Raw genomic sequence first — 18,065 nt, forward strand, 5'->3', positions numbered from 1 at the left:
AATCTATCAAATCTGGTGGTTGTTATGGAAATCAAACTAGACTATTTTTGCAAAATGCTTTACAAAGTGTTAAGTAAGCTATTAAACCATCTTCTGCACATGCTTTTTCTCTAAAATTTACCATCTCTATCTTAGTGTTTATTTCTATCTTTAAGGAGCCTTTAGTGATGAAATCATAGAGAAACAGCAGGTGTTAAATGACTTGAACTTCATCTCTGTTTTATTTTATGACCTTAGGTAAGTCACTTTTCCCCTCTGAGCCTCAACTTCCTCTGCCAAATGAGTAGATTCCAGTAGAACCTCCCTAATGTCCCTTTCAGGTTTGATAGTCTGAGATGATGAACTATAACTTTCAGAGGGGTAATAGGATACAGTGGAAGGAGCATCAGGAATCTTGGCTTTGCCATCTCTGGCAAAGTCCCCTGCACCTCTGTGATCTAGAGTTCCTTCATTCATCTGGATGATGAGAATAATAATTTTTGCAACACCTGCCTTATGGGATTGTCATGAGGAAGTGCTTTGTGGGTATTAAAAAAAAAACATGTAGAAATGAGGTCCGTGGTAATTTTCTACATGATTTGATTGTGTTGCTAAAAAAGAGCGCACCAATGCTTAAAAGAAATTGAGTCATAGAAAAGTAGTCTTTCACCATTATTTTGCATTTGCACATTGCTTTTTATTCATAACAAGCTGCATAATGATCTACCCTTGCACTCCCTTGCTGCCCCTTCCCCCAGGAGATAGATGTGGGTAGGTGGCTGCCTTTACATTCTGGAGGAAAGGCTCAAGAGGAAGAAGCAGATAGCCCTTCTGCTTCCTTGGGGTTGACCACTTTGCCAAGCAAAAGGATGCTTTGGTTAGGTTGAGTAAGGATCATAATCAGAAAAGGCCTGTTGAATTCCATCATGTTGTGTCGGGCAGCTGACATCCTGATCCTGACGTGGCTCTTGGTATTCACAGTTTGCGGGCCTGACTCATCTGTCTGGAATCCAATCTGGTGGATAATCTGCGAGGAGAAACACACATGCAATAGCACTGTGGAGGTGAAAACAACAGAACTCACAAAGGAAGTCATATCCCTTTGAAGAGAAAATGTCAGGAGATGGCAGAACTCTCATCAAAGGATAGTTAGAATCAAGACTGGATTTTTCTTCTCTCTTTTTAAAAAAAATAAGTCAAAAGGAAGGACAGTATGGTATAGGAAATGTTATTAGATGTGGAGAAGTCAAGGAACCTAGTTCTGAAATCCGGGTCTGTCTTTTACCAGCTACATGACTTTGGACAAGCCTTGGTTTCCATATCTGTAAAATGGAGATAATAGTAGCTACCTTGTCTCACTAGCAGGGTTATTGAGAAGACAAATAAAGATGATAAATCACGATAAAATAGTGAGTTCTTATTAGCAGTTTTGAAAAGAAAGAAAAACCCTCCCATTTTGCTGTTATTATACTGCATTTCAACCCAATTTTACTAGTTACACTTGTTCATGGAGCTAATGGCTATTTAGCCTATGCATTTTAATCCGCTCGTTCCACTCTCAATCTCCCAGTCTGGCTTCCAACCTCATCACTCAATTGAAACTACTTTCTCCAAGTTGACCAGTGATATTTTAATTGCCAAATTCCATAAGCTCTTCTCAGTTTTCCTCTTTGTCCTCTCTGCAGCATTTGAATAGGGTGGGAGAATAATTGATCCCCTTTTTAGGAACTTTCTGCTCTCTGAGCTCTCCTGAAACTGCTTTCCTCTGGTTCTTTCCTACCTATCTGGCAGCTTCCAAGTCTCCTTTCTGGGATCATCATCCACGTTCTGCCCTTTCTGTATAGATTTACCACAGGGATATCTTGTCCCTTTTCTCTACCTTTTCTAACTCTTGATAACATCAAAATCCATGAGTTCAACTATCATGTCTCTACAAATGATTCCCATATGGGAATCTATTGTTCAGTCATTTTTCAGTTGTGTCTGACTCTTTGTGATCCCATTTGGGGTTTTCTTGGCAAAGATACTGGAATGATTTGCCACTTTCTTCTCTAGCTCATTTTACAGATGAGGGAACTGAGGCAAACATGGTTAAGTGATGTGCCCAGGGTCACACAGCTAGTAAGTGTCTAAAACTGGATTTGAGCTCAGGGAGGCAAGTCTTCCTGACTCTAGGCCAGCATTCTAGCTGTCCCTTCCTATATCTATATATCTATATTTATTATATCTCTTAAGTTCCAGTCCCACATCATCAACCACCTATTGGATCTTTCTAAATGGATGCCCCATCAATAGTGTGGGATAGTGGAGAAGAACATTGGAGTCTTGAATTAGAGAACCTGAGTTCAAATCTCACTTCTTACTCTTACTATCTGTATGATTTTGGGCAAGCTCCCTGGACTAGGTTCTCTCTGAAAAATGAAAAGGATGGCCTAGATGGCCTCTGAAGCCCCTTCTAGCTCTAAATCTTTGGTCCAATGATCTCAAAGCCAACATGTTTAAAACAGAGTTTATATTTCCCTCAAGTCATCCCCTCTTTCTAACTGTGCTATAGCAATCGAAAGAACCATCATCCTATAGCCCATGAGATTTACAATCATGGAGTAATACTTGACTTCTCCCTTTCTTTCTCCCCTGTAGCTAATGAGCTCTCAAGTCTTGCCAATTCTACCTTCACAAAATCAACTCCCTTTTCTCCACACCCGTGGTCACCGCCCTAGTTCAGGGCCTCGTCACATCTCACCTGGACTAGCGTAATGTTCTCCTGATTGGTCTCTCTGACTCCTGTCTCTTCCCTTTCTGATCCCATTCTCCAAATACCTGCCAAATCAATATTTCTAAAATACAAGGGGAGGCGTGCTATGGTGGGTACAGTCCGGGTCTTGAAGTTAAAGGAGACTCTAGTTTGAATAATACATCAGTCACTTGTTGGCTCTGTGACCCTGTGCAAGTCTGAGCCTTAGCCTCTCTGGGGGTTCAATTTCCTCATCTGTAAAGTGAGTGTGTTGGAACTTAATGATTCAGAGGACACTTTTAGCACTAAAAATATGATTCTACGCCATTCCCCAGCTCAAAAATCTCCATTGGTTCCAAATTCCTTCTAGGATAAAAGAAAGTCTCTTTAGTTTGGCATTCAAGCCTCGTCCCTATCTGGTTCCAACCAGATGCGAGCTTATTCTGTGTTGTTCTCCTTTGTTCAGGTCCAACTGTTCTACTTGCCACTCCATCCCCACCCCTTTGGTCTAGACTGTTCCCAATTCCTGGAATTTACTCCCTCCTGATTTCCCCCTGGTAGATTCACTAGCTTCCTGGAAGTCTTATTTCAAGCGTCACCTCCTACAGGAGACCTCTACTGATCCTTCTTGTTGTTAATGTCTTACTTCTGTCCCTATTTACTTTATCTGTGTTACATTCCTTCTCTCTCACACCAATAGAATGTTTAAACAGAGAACATGGTTTCATTATTTGTATTTGTACCCGGAACCTAGCATAATAAGTGCTTAATCAATACTGAATAAATAAATGAATGAAAATCTCTACCTACCTTAATAGATGGTTTCATGAATTTCTAGGAATGAAAAAAAGTCTCACCTGATGGCCCGTTTTCTGGAGATCATTCTTTCCACGCTTTACCAGACTGGTTAATCTGGTTAATTGGACAATTAACCAATTGTTGGTTGGACAATGGATGCAATCTTTGCCGGGTTTATATTCTGGAAAGCCAGACAGAGCTTATGCTCTTGTAGCATAATCTTCTGTGGGAACTAAGGCTTGCCTTCGCACCCTTACTTTAGTGGAAGTCTGGGTTGGATTAGATAACCTCTGAGGTCCTTTTTCAACTCTGAGGTTCTCTGATTCTATGTACAAAATAATGGTCATTAAATCAAAGTCTTTGAATATGGGAATCAGGGAAGAAGTTAAGTCTTTCTAGTGTATTGTAATAGAAAAACAAATCAATGCTAAGGAGACCTGGATCCTAGTTCCAGTTTTGCTACCAATTCAAAGTGTGAATTGTGGTATATATAAATGTACTATTCACAAAATGTATGGGGAATGAAGAAATAGGTGATTTCAAAGAGACATGGCAAGACTTATGTTAATTAATGCAGAGTGAAGTTAGAAGAAACAGAAAAAAATGTACACAGTGACATCAATATTATAAAAATGAACAGTTTCAAAGGATTGCGTAAACTGATGGAAAATGAAATGAACAGAACCATAGGAACAATTTATATAATAAGAAAAATATAAAAACAAACAAGTTTAAAAGCTGTAAGAACTCTGATAATGCAATGACCATCCATAATTCCAGAAGAGCAGTGATGAAACATTCTATCTACCTCCTGACGGAGAGGCAATAGAGGTACAGAAATATGTATGTATGTACATGTATATGTATGTATACCTACATGTATATATGTATGTATGTATATGTGTGCATGTGTGTATGTATACATATATAGCTGTGTATATATGTGAATCAATGAAATGAATGTCCAAATCAGAGTTTATCTTTCCCCTCAAGTCATACCCTCTTACTAATTGTCCTATATCCATTGAAAAATGCATCTTGGTAGCCACTGAGATTCACTATATATAATGCATACACATACATATATACACATGTATATATTCACAAGCAATTCACACACAGCCAATGAGGGAATTTGTTTTGCTTGACTGTGCACATTTGTTATAAGGAATTTCTTTTTCTTTTTCTTTATTTTTCAACGAGATAGCGAGTGGGAGGGAGAGAAAATTGATTTTTGTTAACTAAAAAATAAAAGTTATTTTCCCTTCCCTGGGTCTCAGTTTCATTTAATCTAATCAATCATTTTTACAGTAGAGGAAACTGAAGCCCGGAGAGGGAAAATTTCTTGCTTGAGGTCACACAGCAAGTGGAAAAAACCTCCATTTAAAACTAGGTCTTGTCTTCTGACTTGGAATTTAGTGCTCTTTTGACTACACTGAACTGCCTTACTCAAGGACTGAGAGGATGACTTGGCATAATTATTGGTACTTACAGATTCATTTGGTATTTCACCTACAGAGAATATATAAGGTGGCCATAACCTTCACTGTGACATTTACCTGCATGTACCTTTGCAACAAAAGTGACCATGTAGCTCTTAAAATGACAGACCCAATGTATAGGACATGTTTGGTTGGCTCAGGGAATGATCTAACAAAACCAGCCAATGTTTAAAAGTTGTACCCCTTGTATGTTACTGTCATTGAGGTTTTGAACCTTCACTGTCACAGAGGCAACTTGACATCACAACCGAAAAGTAGAATTCTCTGGCATTCTGGTCACCGAATATATGCATTCCACACAAATTCAGACTCAGCTGGAAGAATCTTCAAAAGTCACTTAATTCAACACATACCTAGATAGCAATCCCCTCTACAAAATAACAAACAAATAACTATCCAGTCACTGTTCAAAGACTTCTAGTGATGGGCACTTAATATGCATTTAGCTTTTGAATAGCTCTGATTTTTATCTAAATGGTGCTGTAAGAGCATTGGACTTGGCACCAGGAAGACTTGAGTTCAAGTCTGGCCTCAGATATTTACTAGCTATGTGACCCTGAGCAAGACACTTAACTCCTTTCTGCCTCAGTTTTCTCATCTGTAAAATGGGGATAATAACTCCTACCTCACAAGGTTGTTGTTAGAATCCAATGAGATAACATATATGCAATGCTTTGCAAACCTTAAAGCACTATATAAATGTTAGTTGTTATTTATTATTATTATTATTATTTCTACCTCCTTGTCCCTTCCATACATTGTTTCTAATTCTTCCTTTCAGAGTCAATTTGATATTTATTCTACCTGGTAGCCCTTCAAATACTTGAGTACAATTTTCCTATCTCATTATGTTTTCTCTTCTTCTGCTTTCAACTTATTTGATAATGGTCTTCAATCCATTCACCATTTTGATTGTCTCCTAGAGTTTTTCCAGTTTCTCATTGTCCAGTGGCTAAAATACGTCATCCAGAAATGAACAAAATACTTCAGCTATGGTCTGCCCAGGATAGAACACAGCAGGATGGTCACGTCTTATTTTCTATATGCCATGTATATTGTAGCCTCAGGTCATTTTGGCTTTTTTTGACCTTCATGTTGCACTGTTGACTCATATTAAGATAAAATTCCACTAAAACTCAGAAGTCTTTTCCACATCTACCATACTTCTCCTTCTTTTAACTTTACATTTATTCCTATTAAATGCCATTGTGTCATATAGGTCCATTGCTCTAGCTTTCTAAGAACCTTTTAATATTATGACTGTCATCCAACACATTAGTTACCCTTCCCACCTTTATGTAATAATATTCACAATCTTTGCCTTGATCCAAGGCATTCGGCTTCCCTTTCAATGAAGCCTATGATCATGTTAGAATTTCTTTTTTGTTATTATTTTTATATATCACAAAATTTTCCTCATCATTACCTTCTAGACATTATTAGTATCTAGACATTACCACTAGACCTCAAGTGATTGCTTAACCATCTATTAGTATCTAGACATTACCACTAGACCTCAAGTTATTGCTTAACCTTCACTTAGTCACAGGTGTCAAAAAGAAAACTATGTCATGATTATGGAAATCCTAACAATTGCAACATACTTGATTAATCTGAGGGGTCAGATGGCTAGGTTTGTTGCTTAGATCAATGATGCCAGAGAGATCAGACTCCTTAGAGAAGACATTCGTAATCTTCAGGGCTGGAAGTATCTTCTGCAACTCATACTTGCCAGAAAGGGACAACTTTGGAATACGTAATTCCATAGCTCTGTGAAGAGAGAAATCATATATATATTCATGCATAACATTGAAAACCAAAAGAGCCTTAGTGGTCTTGTTATTCAACCCTGTCATTTCACAGGTGCAAATACTGAGTCCCAGAGGAATTAAATAATTTGCTCAAGGTTGGTGCCAACAGTTAATGGCATATCAAAGATTAGAACCTAAGTTTTTAAACTTCTAGTTCAGTGTTCTTGGCATAAGGTAACCATTTGTTTATGGATGAGGTCATGGTCCTGTCTGCCTTATTCCACTCAGAAAGCATTTATAAATCCCTCTACACAGGGCCTTGACAACTATCTTCTCACCAAAATCTCCCCTTTAAGCTATATTCCAGGAATCGTGTTTTCCCAGACTCATCTGGATAACTCAGTCAATTCTACCTCTAAACTCTACTTTTCCTTGCCTCACAACTGGACGCTCCTATTATTTTTAAAGTAATTTTCCCTAAAGAAGGCAGCACCTTCTAAATGTTCCAAGTGTTCTACTTAAGGGTTTTTACTTCAAGACCCACAGAACATGAGAACTAGAGGGGTCTTTGTGACATAGAATGTTAGAACTGAAGTAAATCAAGTCAAGAAGCATTTATTAAGTGCTTACTGTGTGCTAGGCATCGTGCTAAGTGCTGGTAACACAAAGAAAGGCAGAAGACAGTACCTGTTCTCAAGGAGCTCACAGTCTAAGGAAAGAGACAACATCTAAATAGCTATGTAAAAATTTTATAGATATAGACATAGATTCCCTAATATAATCATATATTGATTTTAACTTAATATTAATATAATTATAATAGATAGATAAAATATAACACATAAATTTGTATATATGTAGTAAATTGGAGATCCTTTCACAAGGAAGGCACTAAGTTTAAGGGGGACTGGGAAAACCTTCTTTTAGAAAGCAGGACTTTAACTGAGCCTTTAAGGAAACCAAAGAAGCCAGGAGGCCATGATGAAGAGGGAGAGATGTCAAAGGGGCCAGTCAGTGAAAATGGTCAGAGTTGGGAGATGGGATGTCATCTTCGAGGAACAATGAGGTGGCCAGTGTCACTGGATCACAGAGTGATGAGGTTGGGAGTCTGGGAATATGGTGTAAGAAGACTAGAAAAGTACAAAGGAGCCAAGTCATGAAAGGCTTTAAGAGCCAAACCAAGGATTCTATGTTTGATCCTGGAGGCACTAGGGAGCCACTGAAGTTGACTGAATGGGGGTGGGGGAGGAAAGATGGTCAAACTTGTGCTTTAGGAAAATAAATTGGACAGCTGATTAAAAGACAGGCTGGGGTGGGGAGAGATTCAAGGAAAGGAGACCAACCATCATCCCATTTTAATTGCCCAGGTACATGGAGGAAAAGGGGTAAGAGAGAGTGAGGCGCTAAGAATGACACCTAAATTGAAAGTCTGGGTGACTTGGAGGACGTTGATACCTTCCACATAATAAGAAAGTTAGGAAGAGGTAAGATTTTGGGAAGAAAGATAATGAGTTCAGTTTACACAATCAATTTATAATCAGAAATAGTAATTTCCCAATTTCAATGGGAAAATTAAGGCTCAGAGAAATGAAGATGCTGAGACCGGAAAGAGATATGACAGGAGCCGAATGTGTCTGAAGCACTGGGGTAAGCTGTGAGATGAGAAAAGAAGCTGTTGGAATCAGATTTCTGCATAAGATCTCCTTGCACACAGTCACTTAAGGGAGCTTCGGCTTTCATCTCACCCATGCAAGAATCTCCTAATTTTAGATAGCAAATTACGTCATAAGGTGAGAAGAAGCTTCTTGGGAGAAAGGAAGGGGGCACAGTGGGCCAGTTCCTTGGACCTCTGGGCAGTGCTTCTTACTACATGGGTATAAAGACCCATGTAGTAGTCCCCCGCGACTGAGCCCCAGGCACAGAAAACAGGGATAACACGGACTTCTACAGTATTTTGCCTCAAGAGCAACCAGAAAGAAAGAAAGAAAACAGGGTCTCAGAAAAAGAACCTGAGAGGAGAAATGGGAGAGCTAACATTTCTCAGGTGGTTTGAGAATGAAAGGATATGACATAGAGAGGAAGGTTAAGGAGGACCACTGAATCCATGGAGCTATGTAATAATTATAAGGCTTTTGTAGTGGAGTTGGAGCTGGAATCCCTGAGGAGAAAGACATAGATTCACTAACAAGGAATGATGAGGATACATAGATGCCATGAATGGCCTTTTTAGGACATCCAGTAAGTAGGCAAAAAAGGTCCCTACAGGAGTAGGTTACATGTGAACCTAATGTGAACAATGGAGAGAAATACAGTCTTCCTGTCATCTGACTCAGCCTCTTGGGACCTACCAGACTTCAATTGATTCACTTGGGCTCTGATGATATTGCCAGGAGTAATCTAGAAATTACTGGTAAGGATTATAATATTCTGGGCAAGAAACAGAAGACTTTTTGAAAACAAGTAATGTTTTCATCCCAGCGCTTTCTCTAGAAAGAAAGGCAGGTTGGAATTGAACTGTTTAAGAAGATGAAGTAAAAGAGGGAGATTAGGGTTTTGGAACCGTGGCTTAAAATACAGAAATGATAGATATTTGGCCAGCAGTAAAGTATATCTACTAAAGGTCAGCAAACTATGTTTCCCTAGAAACTTATAATCAAGATGGATTTAAATTGAAAACAAAGAAGGGACGATAAGTCTGCTGGGGCAGATACCAGATACCAGGGTCTACGCAGAAAGAAGATAATCATTGGAGAAGATGAATAATTCACAGGTAACAATGTCCCTGAATGGAGTCGGCAATAAAGGTTCTAGCTCCAGATATCTATTTTTAAAAATCACAAAGTACATTCCAAGCACAAGGAAACTGGTCCTAATTTAAGGAGAACAATTAAACCTTACATATATCCCTGACACTTGATAGGATGTGACTCACGATTAGAACAGTTAAGAAAGGGTGTATTATTCAAACAAAACAAGATGAAAAATAAATAGGTGGGTGGAACAGAAATTCTACCCTCTCTTAACCCCCCCCCAAAAGTAAATAGCTGATGTAGCAAAGTATTGTGCTGGAATATTGGGATAGAGTCCCTGCCCTCAAGGAATTTATCGTCTTATAGGGAGATAAGGCAACAACAGAGATGGCCATAATGTGTAGCAATTTCTAATATGCACATTTGAAAGCCACACGATGAAGTATTTTGTGAAGATAGATCTGGAAAGTCAATACAAACCAGTGACATCTGAAAAGACTTTCTGTAAAAGATGGTAATAGAATTGGGCTTTACAGGAGCAGTAAGTATTCAACAGTTGAATAAGGAGGGAGGACATTCTGGTCATAGGGATTAACCCAAGCAAACTCACAAGACATGTGTGCGTAATGTTTCTTTGGGAGTGGGGAGAGGTATAGAGTTAACTAGTTTGGATGTAATATAGGGTGTGTAGAGTGGAGTGATATAATATTGGGAAGGCAGGGTGGTATCATTTTATGTGAGGCTAGTAATGTTTGTCAAAGAAGTTTGCTTTACTTTGTAGGCAACAGAGAACCAATGAAGATTTTTCAAGCAGTGACGTGATCAAATGTACACTTGAGAAAGATTATTCAGAGAGTAGTATGAAGGATAGATTAGAGAGGGAAGAGAATAGAAGTGAAGAGACCTGGAAAATGGCTACTATAATAGTCTGAGTAGACAGTAATGAGGGCTTATACCAGAGGTATTGAAATAAGAATAGAAAGGAGGAGATGGGTCTAAAAGTTATGGCAAAGCTGGGTGCAATAGATCTTGATAATTCATTGCACTGAATTGATGAAGAAAAGGAATAAGTCAAAGATAATGATGATTACAAGGTTACAAAATGAAAAACCGAGTGATGGGGTGATATAGATGGAAGCAGTGAAAACAGAACCAGGATGGGAGAGGGAAGAAATAATGAGTTCAATCTTGGTCATGTTCAGTTGAAGGTGAGGGCGCGACATCCAGGTAGAAATGTTCTAAAGGCAGTTGAAGCTTGAGGTCTAGAGCTCAGAAAAGAGGGCATGAATGGAGATAAAATTTTGGTGGTAGCTAGTAGCCATGGAAATGAAGGACATAACAAGGGCTTGAAAATTAACTGGAATCCTGGACTTTAAAGGTACAAGCATTCACCCTCAGCCCTGAGAGCAAAGTGAACAATTGAAATCTCTGAATGGGAAGGTGGATTTGAGTTATGCTCAAGAGGTTTTAAAGGGACACACACAGTGGAGTGAAATAAAGGGAGGGACATGAACTAAGCAGCAGCCATATGAGGGGAGACAGTGCTGCCAACCCTATGCAAGACCTCATAAACTGAACTGGAAAGAATATACAGCAGAGTTGTGACAAGTGAAAGAAGAAACAGAAAAGAGAGTTGAGTTGTGACTTAGAAGGAAATGATCAGAGTGGGTCAACTGCAAGCAGGGAGTTTGAGTTCTTTCTTAGAACTGAGAGCTCACACTGAAGCTACCAGTTGTACTCACCTTCTTCAAGGACTAAAGGTCCCTGAAAGGACCAAAAGTTCTACCTCTTCTCCAGCATCCTGTTCTCAAGCCTGTCTAGTTAGAGGCACAGCAATATATCTTGTTAACTTTTTTTACCTAGGTATTTCCTACTCCTTTATTTTGACTCAATTATATAGAAACCAGGGGTCAGCTGAAAGAACTCAAAATTTAAATTAGGACAGAAAGCAAAATATTTGTCTAAAAGTTAGAGATTTTCTCAACTAAGGTCTGTGAGTTGTTGTGGTTGTGTTAATAACTTTCTGTCTGTTATAAAATACATAAAATAGCAGGGAGAGGGACCACATTGACTCAAAGACCGTTACATTGCCTTTCAACTAAAAACAAGCTAATTTTCAAAATGGTGTGACTGACAATCTCCAGAGATGAGAGTACCACAGAGGAGAGGGTTCTGACTGAATAAAACATCATATGGTAAACCACCTCCTAGGGAGGAGATAGGCAGAGTCTAAAAACAATTTAGCTCCAATTCTTTTCTGAAGGAAAAAAGAATTCAGCACTGTTAGGCTAATTTCACCCTCCGCAGAGATACTCTTTGGTATTAAAAATTAGTAATCTTATCCTGGATGACTTTTTTTATTTTACTTTGATTCAGAGTACGCTTTTATTTTTTCTTGTTCTTCTGCTCAATTTTGTTCAGGTAGAATTTCTTGAACTACTGCTTATGTTTTTATTTTAATAGTATTATAAGAATCTCAATTTTGGCCTAGGCCTAAGAGAACGGCAAGTACTTTTTAATTATCATCTATATAGCTGTTGCCCTCGTGTTGTCCTGCTGATAATTTGATGATAACTGTGGTGGCCAGTTATTATTGTTTCTAATTTGCATTGTTGAAATTGATCCACTTATTTAGTCAATGAGATTATTGTTCTCTGGTTATTGGGTTGATATTTGCATTATGGATCAATAAAATGAACAGACAAGTGTGGTACTTGAAAAATATTGTCAATTCATGAAAGTTTATATTCATAAAGGACTACTGATATATGCAATCAATCCTACATGTACAGAGAAGGCTATTAGAGCATTCTTGAAGATCAGAGTAAGAGTTAAGAGACTAGAAAAATATATATGGGAGCAAAGGCAAGAGCATCCCATTCAGGATACGCTGTGAATTACCAGACTCATTCAAGCATTCAAAAACACCTAAACAAAACCTAGGTAATGAGAACTACCTGGAAATTGGCTCACAATCCTCTGTCTGAAAGGGAGGAATTATGTAATAAATTTGTGGCATTAATGAATGGAAAAGATGACTCAACAGAAAAAAAAAATGAGATTTAGGTCTGAAAATACATTTGGGGTTGTATCTATATATAATATCAAGGAAAGACTTTTCCTAGCAAAATACTACATAACTGATGCTAAGTTCACACTCTATAGGTCAAAGATGTTTCTTCTATCCATTCCTATATATGGAAGACGTGTTTGACTAACTCAGATAGCAGTATGGCTTTAGGTAGAAAGCCCAAATATTATTCCACTATGGTAAACAGAGGTACTCTACCAGTAAAATGGAGACTAAGTCATCTGTAAAGCACCGAGAAGCCTCCTTTGGAGGGAGAATGCAAACTAAATACCTTTTTACAGACACACGTATTGGGAGACATGTATTTACAGATGCAGTATTGGCCAATACTGACCCAAAAAGCTTTTTATCTTACATATAGTTTTAATCTTAGTATTATTGGGAGCAATCTTGAGCCAGGTGAGTGATGGACACATGAAATCAGTCATATTTTCCAGCAGAGGCCATAGTGACAGTAAGACGCATTACTCTGTTCACAAGCTGGAGTTCCTAGCTTTGAAATGACAGGTCACGAGAAATCTGGACTATGGAGAAATTTATTAATGTTTGCACTGATTTATACTCTCGCCAGTGCCAAGTTGGATGGTGTTTTCAAGAGATGGGTGGTAGGACTAGCTAACTGCAAATTCAGCTTATAATACTTGCTAAAGAAGATGAATACAGATGCAGATACACCATCCAGAAAGCCAAATAACATTGAAACTATGGTGGTACTTTATGAAGTGAAACCTATCAGTTTTTCAATGAAATCATCAAGGGAATGTGTATCAAGAGAAGAAGATAGAACTAAAGATAAATACTTGGGTATCTTCTATATTAAGAGAGAGAGAGAGAGAAAGAAAGAAAGAAAATCAAGACCATATAGAGAGGTGAAAAGAAAAACAGGGTGGTGTGGTCACTCTGAGCTTAAAGGAGGAAAAATTATCCATTAGAAGAGGATGCTCAAAAATGTCAAAAGCTACAGAGAAGACAAGGAATACAAAGACTGAAAGAAAGGTCATTGTGTTTGGTTATAAGGAGGTCATTGGTGATGAAAGTGTAGTTTTAGTGGGAAGCTAGGAGGATCTAAGATTGCAAAGACCAAGAAAGAAAGTGGTAATAAGGAATTGGAAGTATCATATAGTATTAAGGAGGGACTTCTGCTGGAACTCTCTCTCTCTCTCCTTCTCTCTCTCTCTTTCTCTTTCTGTCCACTAAAAGCAGAATAGCTAAAAAATTTTTTTTTCACTTTCCTTGAAAATAACTTCATTATTCATTAAAGGTAAAGCGAACAATGAGAAGAATTTCTCATCAATAAGGAAGGATGAATAGCAGACTGGAAAGAATAGAGTTGCAACTCAAGTGAAGTCTGGGCCAATGATCACTGTAGTCCACTCCTTTTTGTTACTTATTTCTCGGTAAACAGGTTCTTTAACTTCAATCAGATCATTCCATATGTCTGTGTTCCCCATTTCCAAAGGAGTGCCCAGAAATTCTCATCCCTACTTATCAATGAACCACATTCTCTATAAAGGTTCCCCACATTAATTCTCTTCTCCTACTTCTATTGCCTTAGATCCCTCCAATTTCTCCAGTTTACCATATTTATGCCTTTCATTTCACTAAGTGTTATGTACTTTCATGGACCTAACTCTGTATAGATTCTGATGGCTTTACACAGGGTTGAGTTTTTCACTCTCTGTGTAGGAAGGCAGAAGACCTAAAACTGCATGTCCATTGGCCAAAAAGAAGGAAGTACAATCAGCCAACCTTTAAGTTTCAGCTTTCTTTCACATCCATTGTCTGTTCTTTTATGTTCATATGTACTGAATTCTGTCTTCCTTAGAATTAGTATGTGTTAGCAATATAATAAGAATCACAGATTCTAATTTTAAGGCAAATGAAATACTTTAAAAAACTATTCTGTTCCTTTTCATTTGTAGGTGGGTAGTCATGAATTCCTTAAGAGTAGGTAGTTTTTTTGTTGTTTTTCTGTTGTTTTTCTTTGTACTCCCAGCTGTTAGCAGAGCTCTTGCACATAGTAGGTACTTAGTTAAACCTTTGATGGCAAACTGATGGAAGATATGATGATAATATTAACCCACGTTTGTTTAAAATTTTATTAGCTTTTATCTCCTTTAGTCAGCACAACTCCTCTTGGAAAAACAGCTTGTGGTAGTAGTAGATAATGTGCTTGACTGAAATTCCTGGTTTCAGATTCTGCCTCTGACACTGCCTGCGTGGTGAAGGACAACTCATTTCACCCCTCTGGGCCTCTGTTTCCTCCTCTAATGAACATCGGCATAAAATCTATATTAACTACCTGAGTGATTATTGTGAGATTCACATGAGATAACATATGTAAAATGCTTTGCAAACTTTAAAGTGCTGTATAAATGTCAGTTATTATTATTATTATTATTATTATTTGAGATAGCTAAGATGAGTATTTTTCTCCTCACTTTGCAAATAAGGAAACTGAGACTGAGAGAAGTAAAGTGACTTGCCCATGGTGGCAAAATTGGTGTTGTGCCAAGTTTACTGATACATTATTAGTAAAAACTACAATGATGACAATACCAGCAATACTTCACACATATCATGTAAGTTTTGGTCTATCCTCATCCTTTGTTCTTGCTACTACTCCATCTTATCTCTCTGAGTTTTGAGATTCTCAAGTCAAGGTTCATCTTAATGCGGCATAAACATGAAGGTATTTTGGAAGTCCTAATTTTTTTTTTGTCAAAAAAGTGTGGTAAAAATTAACATGATTATTTCATCAAAGTCTGGTTCATTGGTAAAAAGCATAAGCTTTGGCAAATCCTTTTCCTCTTCCTGCAGGGGAAATATCAGGTACCAAACCAAAGTTTGAGACTAAATGATCTCTAGGACCTCATCCACTTATAATATTCTATGATTCGATGTTCTGACGTTTTATGGTCTAATGATTCCCACAGATTTACATGTGGCCTAGAATTTCACACTCTAAGTTCTTTTCTAATTGTAACATTCTATGTCCCAAGGTTCCTCCCAACTCATTCATGACTTTATGGCTGAACCTCCATGTGACAGATCTCGGCATAGGAATAAAGACTCAATGAGCTAGTGTGAATTGAAGTAGGATTTTGCAATTGCTGATCTGATAATGATCTCAACAGTACCTCTTCTTGAGTCCTTTGAGCCACCGTTTCATAACTTTTTGAGTTAGGGCAGCCTCCACACGTTTCATCTGCCCTTGGTCAGGAAGAACAAACAAGGCTGTCTCATTTGATGCATAAGCTATTTGCAGCACACCACAGGAGAGGCTCCTATCCCGGAAGTAATAGTGTATGTCTTCATGGATCATCATGGGGACCTTCACCATTGTTTTTTCCGACACAATGAAGTTGTCCTCTCTAGTCCTTTTAGGATCAAAGTTTCTCTCCCATGAAGCTAAAGATCAAACAACAAAAAAGTAAATGGGAGAACTTTGCCCAAGAGTCAAAAAAAGTTTCTTCTGTGAAAATGAAAGTCTGAGTCAGAGCAGTTTCACATTAATTTTTTTTTCTGAGCAGCATTTTCCCAAAGAGCTTAAAACATTTAGGTTGTGTCATACAGAATCTTTCCTAAAACGCACCACACAGCGTTGAACACAGTACTTCAAATGTGACCTGACCAGAGTAAGGAGCTTTGCAGCCCTGCTTCGTCCCCTTTTTCTAGATGTAATCACTCTCTTAAAGTGGCCCAGGATAGCATTAACACTTTTTTACAGTTGTGTCATGCTGTTGACTCATCTTGAGTTTACAATCCACATAGACAGATTCTTTTTATAGGAACTCTTGTCTAAACATATCCGCCCTTCTCTGTATTAGTAAAATGCGTGTTCGGAGCCTATTTTTATAGGCATTGTACTTTGAGTATAGGACTTTATGTTAATCCATATCTAATAAAAGTTTATTCAATTCAGTCCCTTGTTCATCCAAAGTCTGCCATTCAGTGTGCTAGCTATACCTCCATTTATGTTAACTGCCATTTTGACATGAATAATAAATAATTGTAAAGGGCAGGTCCAAGGGGATATGCCCGAGGCATTCCATTACAGACCTTCCTCCTAAGTGACCAATTAAGGATACATTTGTTGGCCCTGATTGCATATCTACCCAGTTGTATTGCTATCTAATCCATATCTCTCTACTTATCCATAAAAATAGCAGGAAAGAACTTAACTGTTTTCCAGAGGTAAGTTTTATCAAGCACCTTCCTCACAACAACCCTGTTATTCATTCTCCTTTAATAGTTGAAGAGATTGAGGTTTATAGAAGCAAAGTAAGTTGCCCATGATCACACAACTAAGGAGCTAATAAATAATCAGAGCATGGATTTCTAACTTTTGTCTTTTGAAGTAAACTCCAGTGTTCTTTCTACTATAAGAAACTAAAACAAATAGAGGGGTATTGTGTAAAATTGGCAAATTTCTTTTTGTGTGTGTGGATCTGAAACTATCAAAAACATATTCCTATCCATATGGATTTGAAGGAATTCAGATTTCCTTTTAAAATTTCTTTAGTAATCTTAAGATTATTAATACTCAAACCTTTCCCCGTAGCTACCCTACCACCCATCCAGACCCAAAGTTCTTACCTTTAAAGAAGATATAATTCACTAGAATCATCATAGTGCTAGAATCAACATCTTTGACCAAACCCTCAATTTTCTTTTGAGTTTGCTCTGATATGTAGTCATTAATACGCTTCTTAGCTCTGGCAGGATACTGGAAGTCAATGGAGAGAACTTCTGACATGTACATGGCCTTCACATTTTGTGAGAACTCTTCCAGCAGCCTGAGCCTCTCCTCAACAAACAGTGCACTCCCCATGCTTAGTTGGAGCTCAGGATTGGGCACGTTGAGGTTGAGAATCAGATTCTGGAAGAACTTGTGGATTGCATCCTCCTGAATTTCCTTGAGATTGAAACGCAGACCCACAAGGATCTGAGTGCGGGTAGTAGAGTGGACCCCAAGAGTCAGCAAGGACAGGATCATGGAGACACTCAATGGTGAAAAGAAAACATTCAAGTCAGAGGCTTGAGAGACCAATTGCTTATACAGAGCGAACGCAAAGTCAGTATTTTTTTCTATTATCTTGCATTTGAGTGAGGCGTCTTTGCTACTGTGACTACCTCGGAAGGAAAAATCAGAGCCACTTTTCCCTGTTCGATGGGGAGAAACATGACAGCCTCCAGTAGCCTGGAGGCTGATGAGTAACAGAGAGAGGAAAAACTTGAATTTCATTGCTTCTCCTTCTTATTCTGTAACAAACAGGGACCAGGAGAGTAGAATAACCTGAGAGAGAAAGTAGATGAGAGGTCATGCCTGGAATGTCTTTCCCTACCCCTCCCAGCTTTACTGTTGAGCTCCTTCCCACCCTTGAAAGTCCAGCTGATACTTCCTCCAAAAAGTCTTCCCCAATCTCATCCCTTACTAATGCTCTTTCTTTCTCAGAT

General features: G+C 38.3%; 1 protein-coding gene across 1 annotated transcript; it reads right to left on the reverse strand.

Annotated features, from left to right (window-relative positions):
- Positions 1-670: 670 nt before the first annotated feature.
- LOC114038963 (alpha-1-antichymotrypsin-like) lies at positions 671-17,853 on the reverse strand. The gene is made up of 4 exons (XM_027856497.1): positions 17,205-17,853; positions 15,746-16,016; positions 6,618-6,783; positions 671-1,006 (listed from the first exon to the last, which is right to left on the reverse strand). The coding sequence occupies exons 1-4, from the start codon at positions 17,851-17,853 to the stop codon at positions 785-787; spliced, it is 1,308 nt and encodes a 435-aa protein (XP_027712298.1). The 3' UTR covers positions 671-784.
- Between the last annotated feature and the right edge of the window lie 212 nt (positions 17,854-18,065).

Source organism: Vombatus ursinus, unplaced genomic scaffold, assembly GCF_900497805.2.
Source record: "Vombatus ursinus unplaced genomic scaffold, bare-nosed wombat genome assembly UNPS02011572.1, whole genome shotgun sequence".
NCBI lineage: Eukaryota > Metazoa > Chordata > Mammalia > Diprotodontia > Vombatidae > Vombatus > Vombatus ursinus.

Excerpts from the sequence above, each read along its gene's own strand:
- LOC114038963 (XM_027856497.1), bottom strand. The coding sequence starts at position 17,853 with ATGAAATTCAAGTTTTTCCTCTCTCTGTTACTCATCAGCCTCCAGGCT. Across the intron at positions 6,784-15,745 it reads CTCAAAGGACTCAAGAAGAG|AGCTATGGAATTACGTATTC; the intron begins GTACTGTTGAGA and ends CTCTCTTCACAG. Across the intron at positions 1,007-6,617 it reads TGACCCCTCAGATTAATCAA|ATTATCCACCAGATTGGATT; the intron begins GTATGTTGCAAT and ends TTCTCCTCGCAG.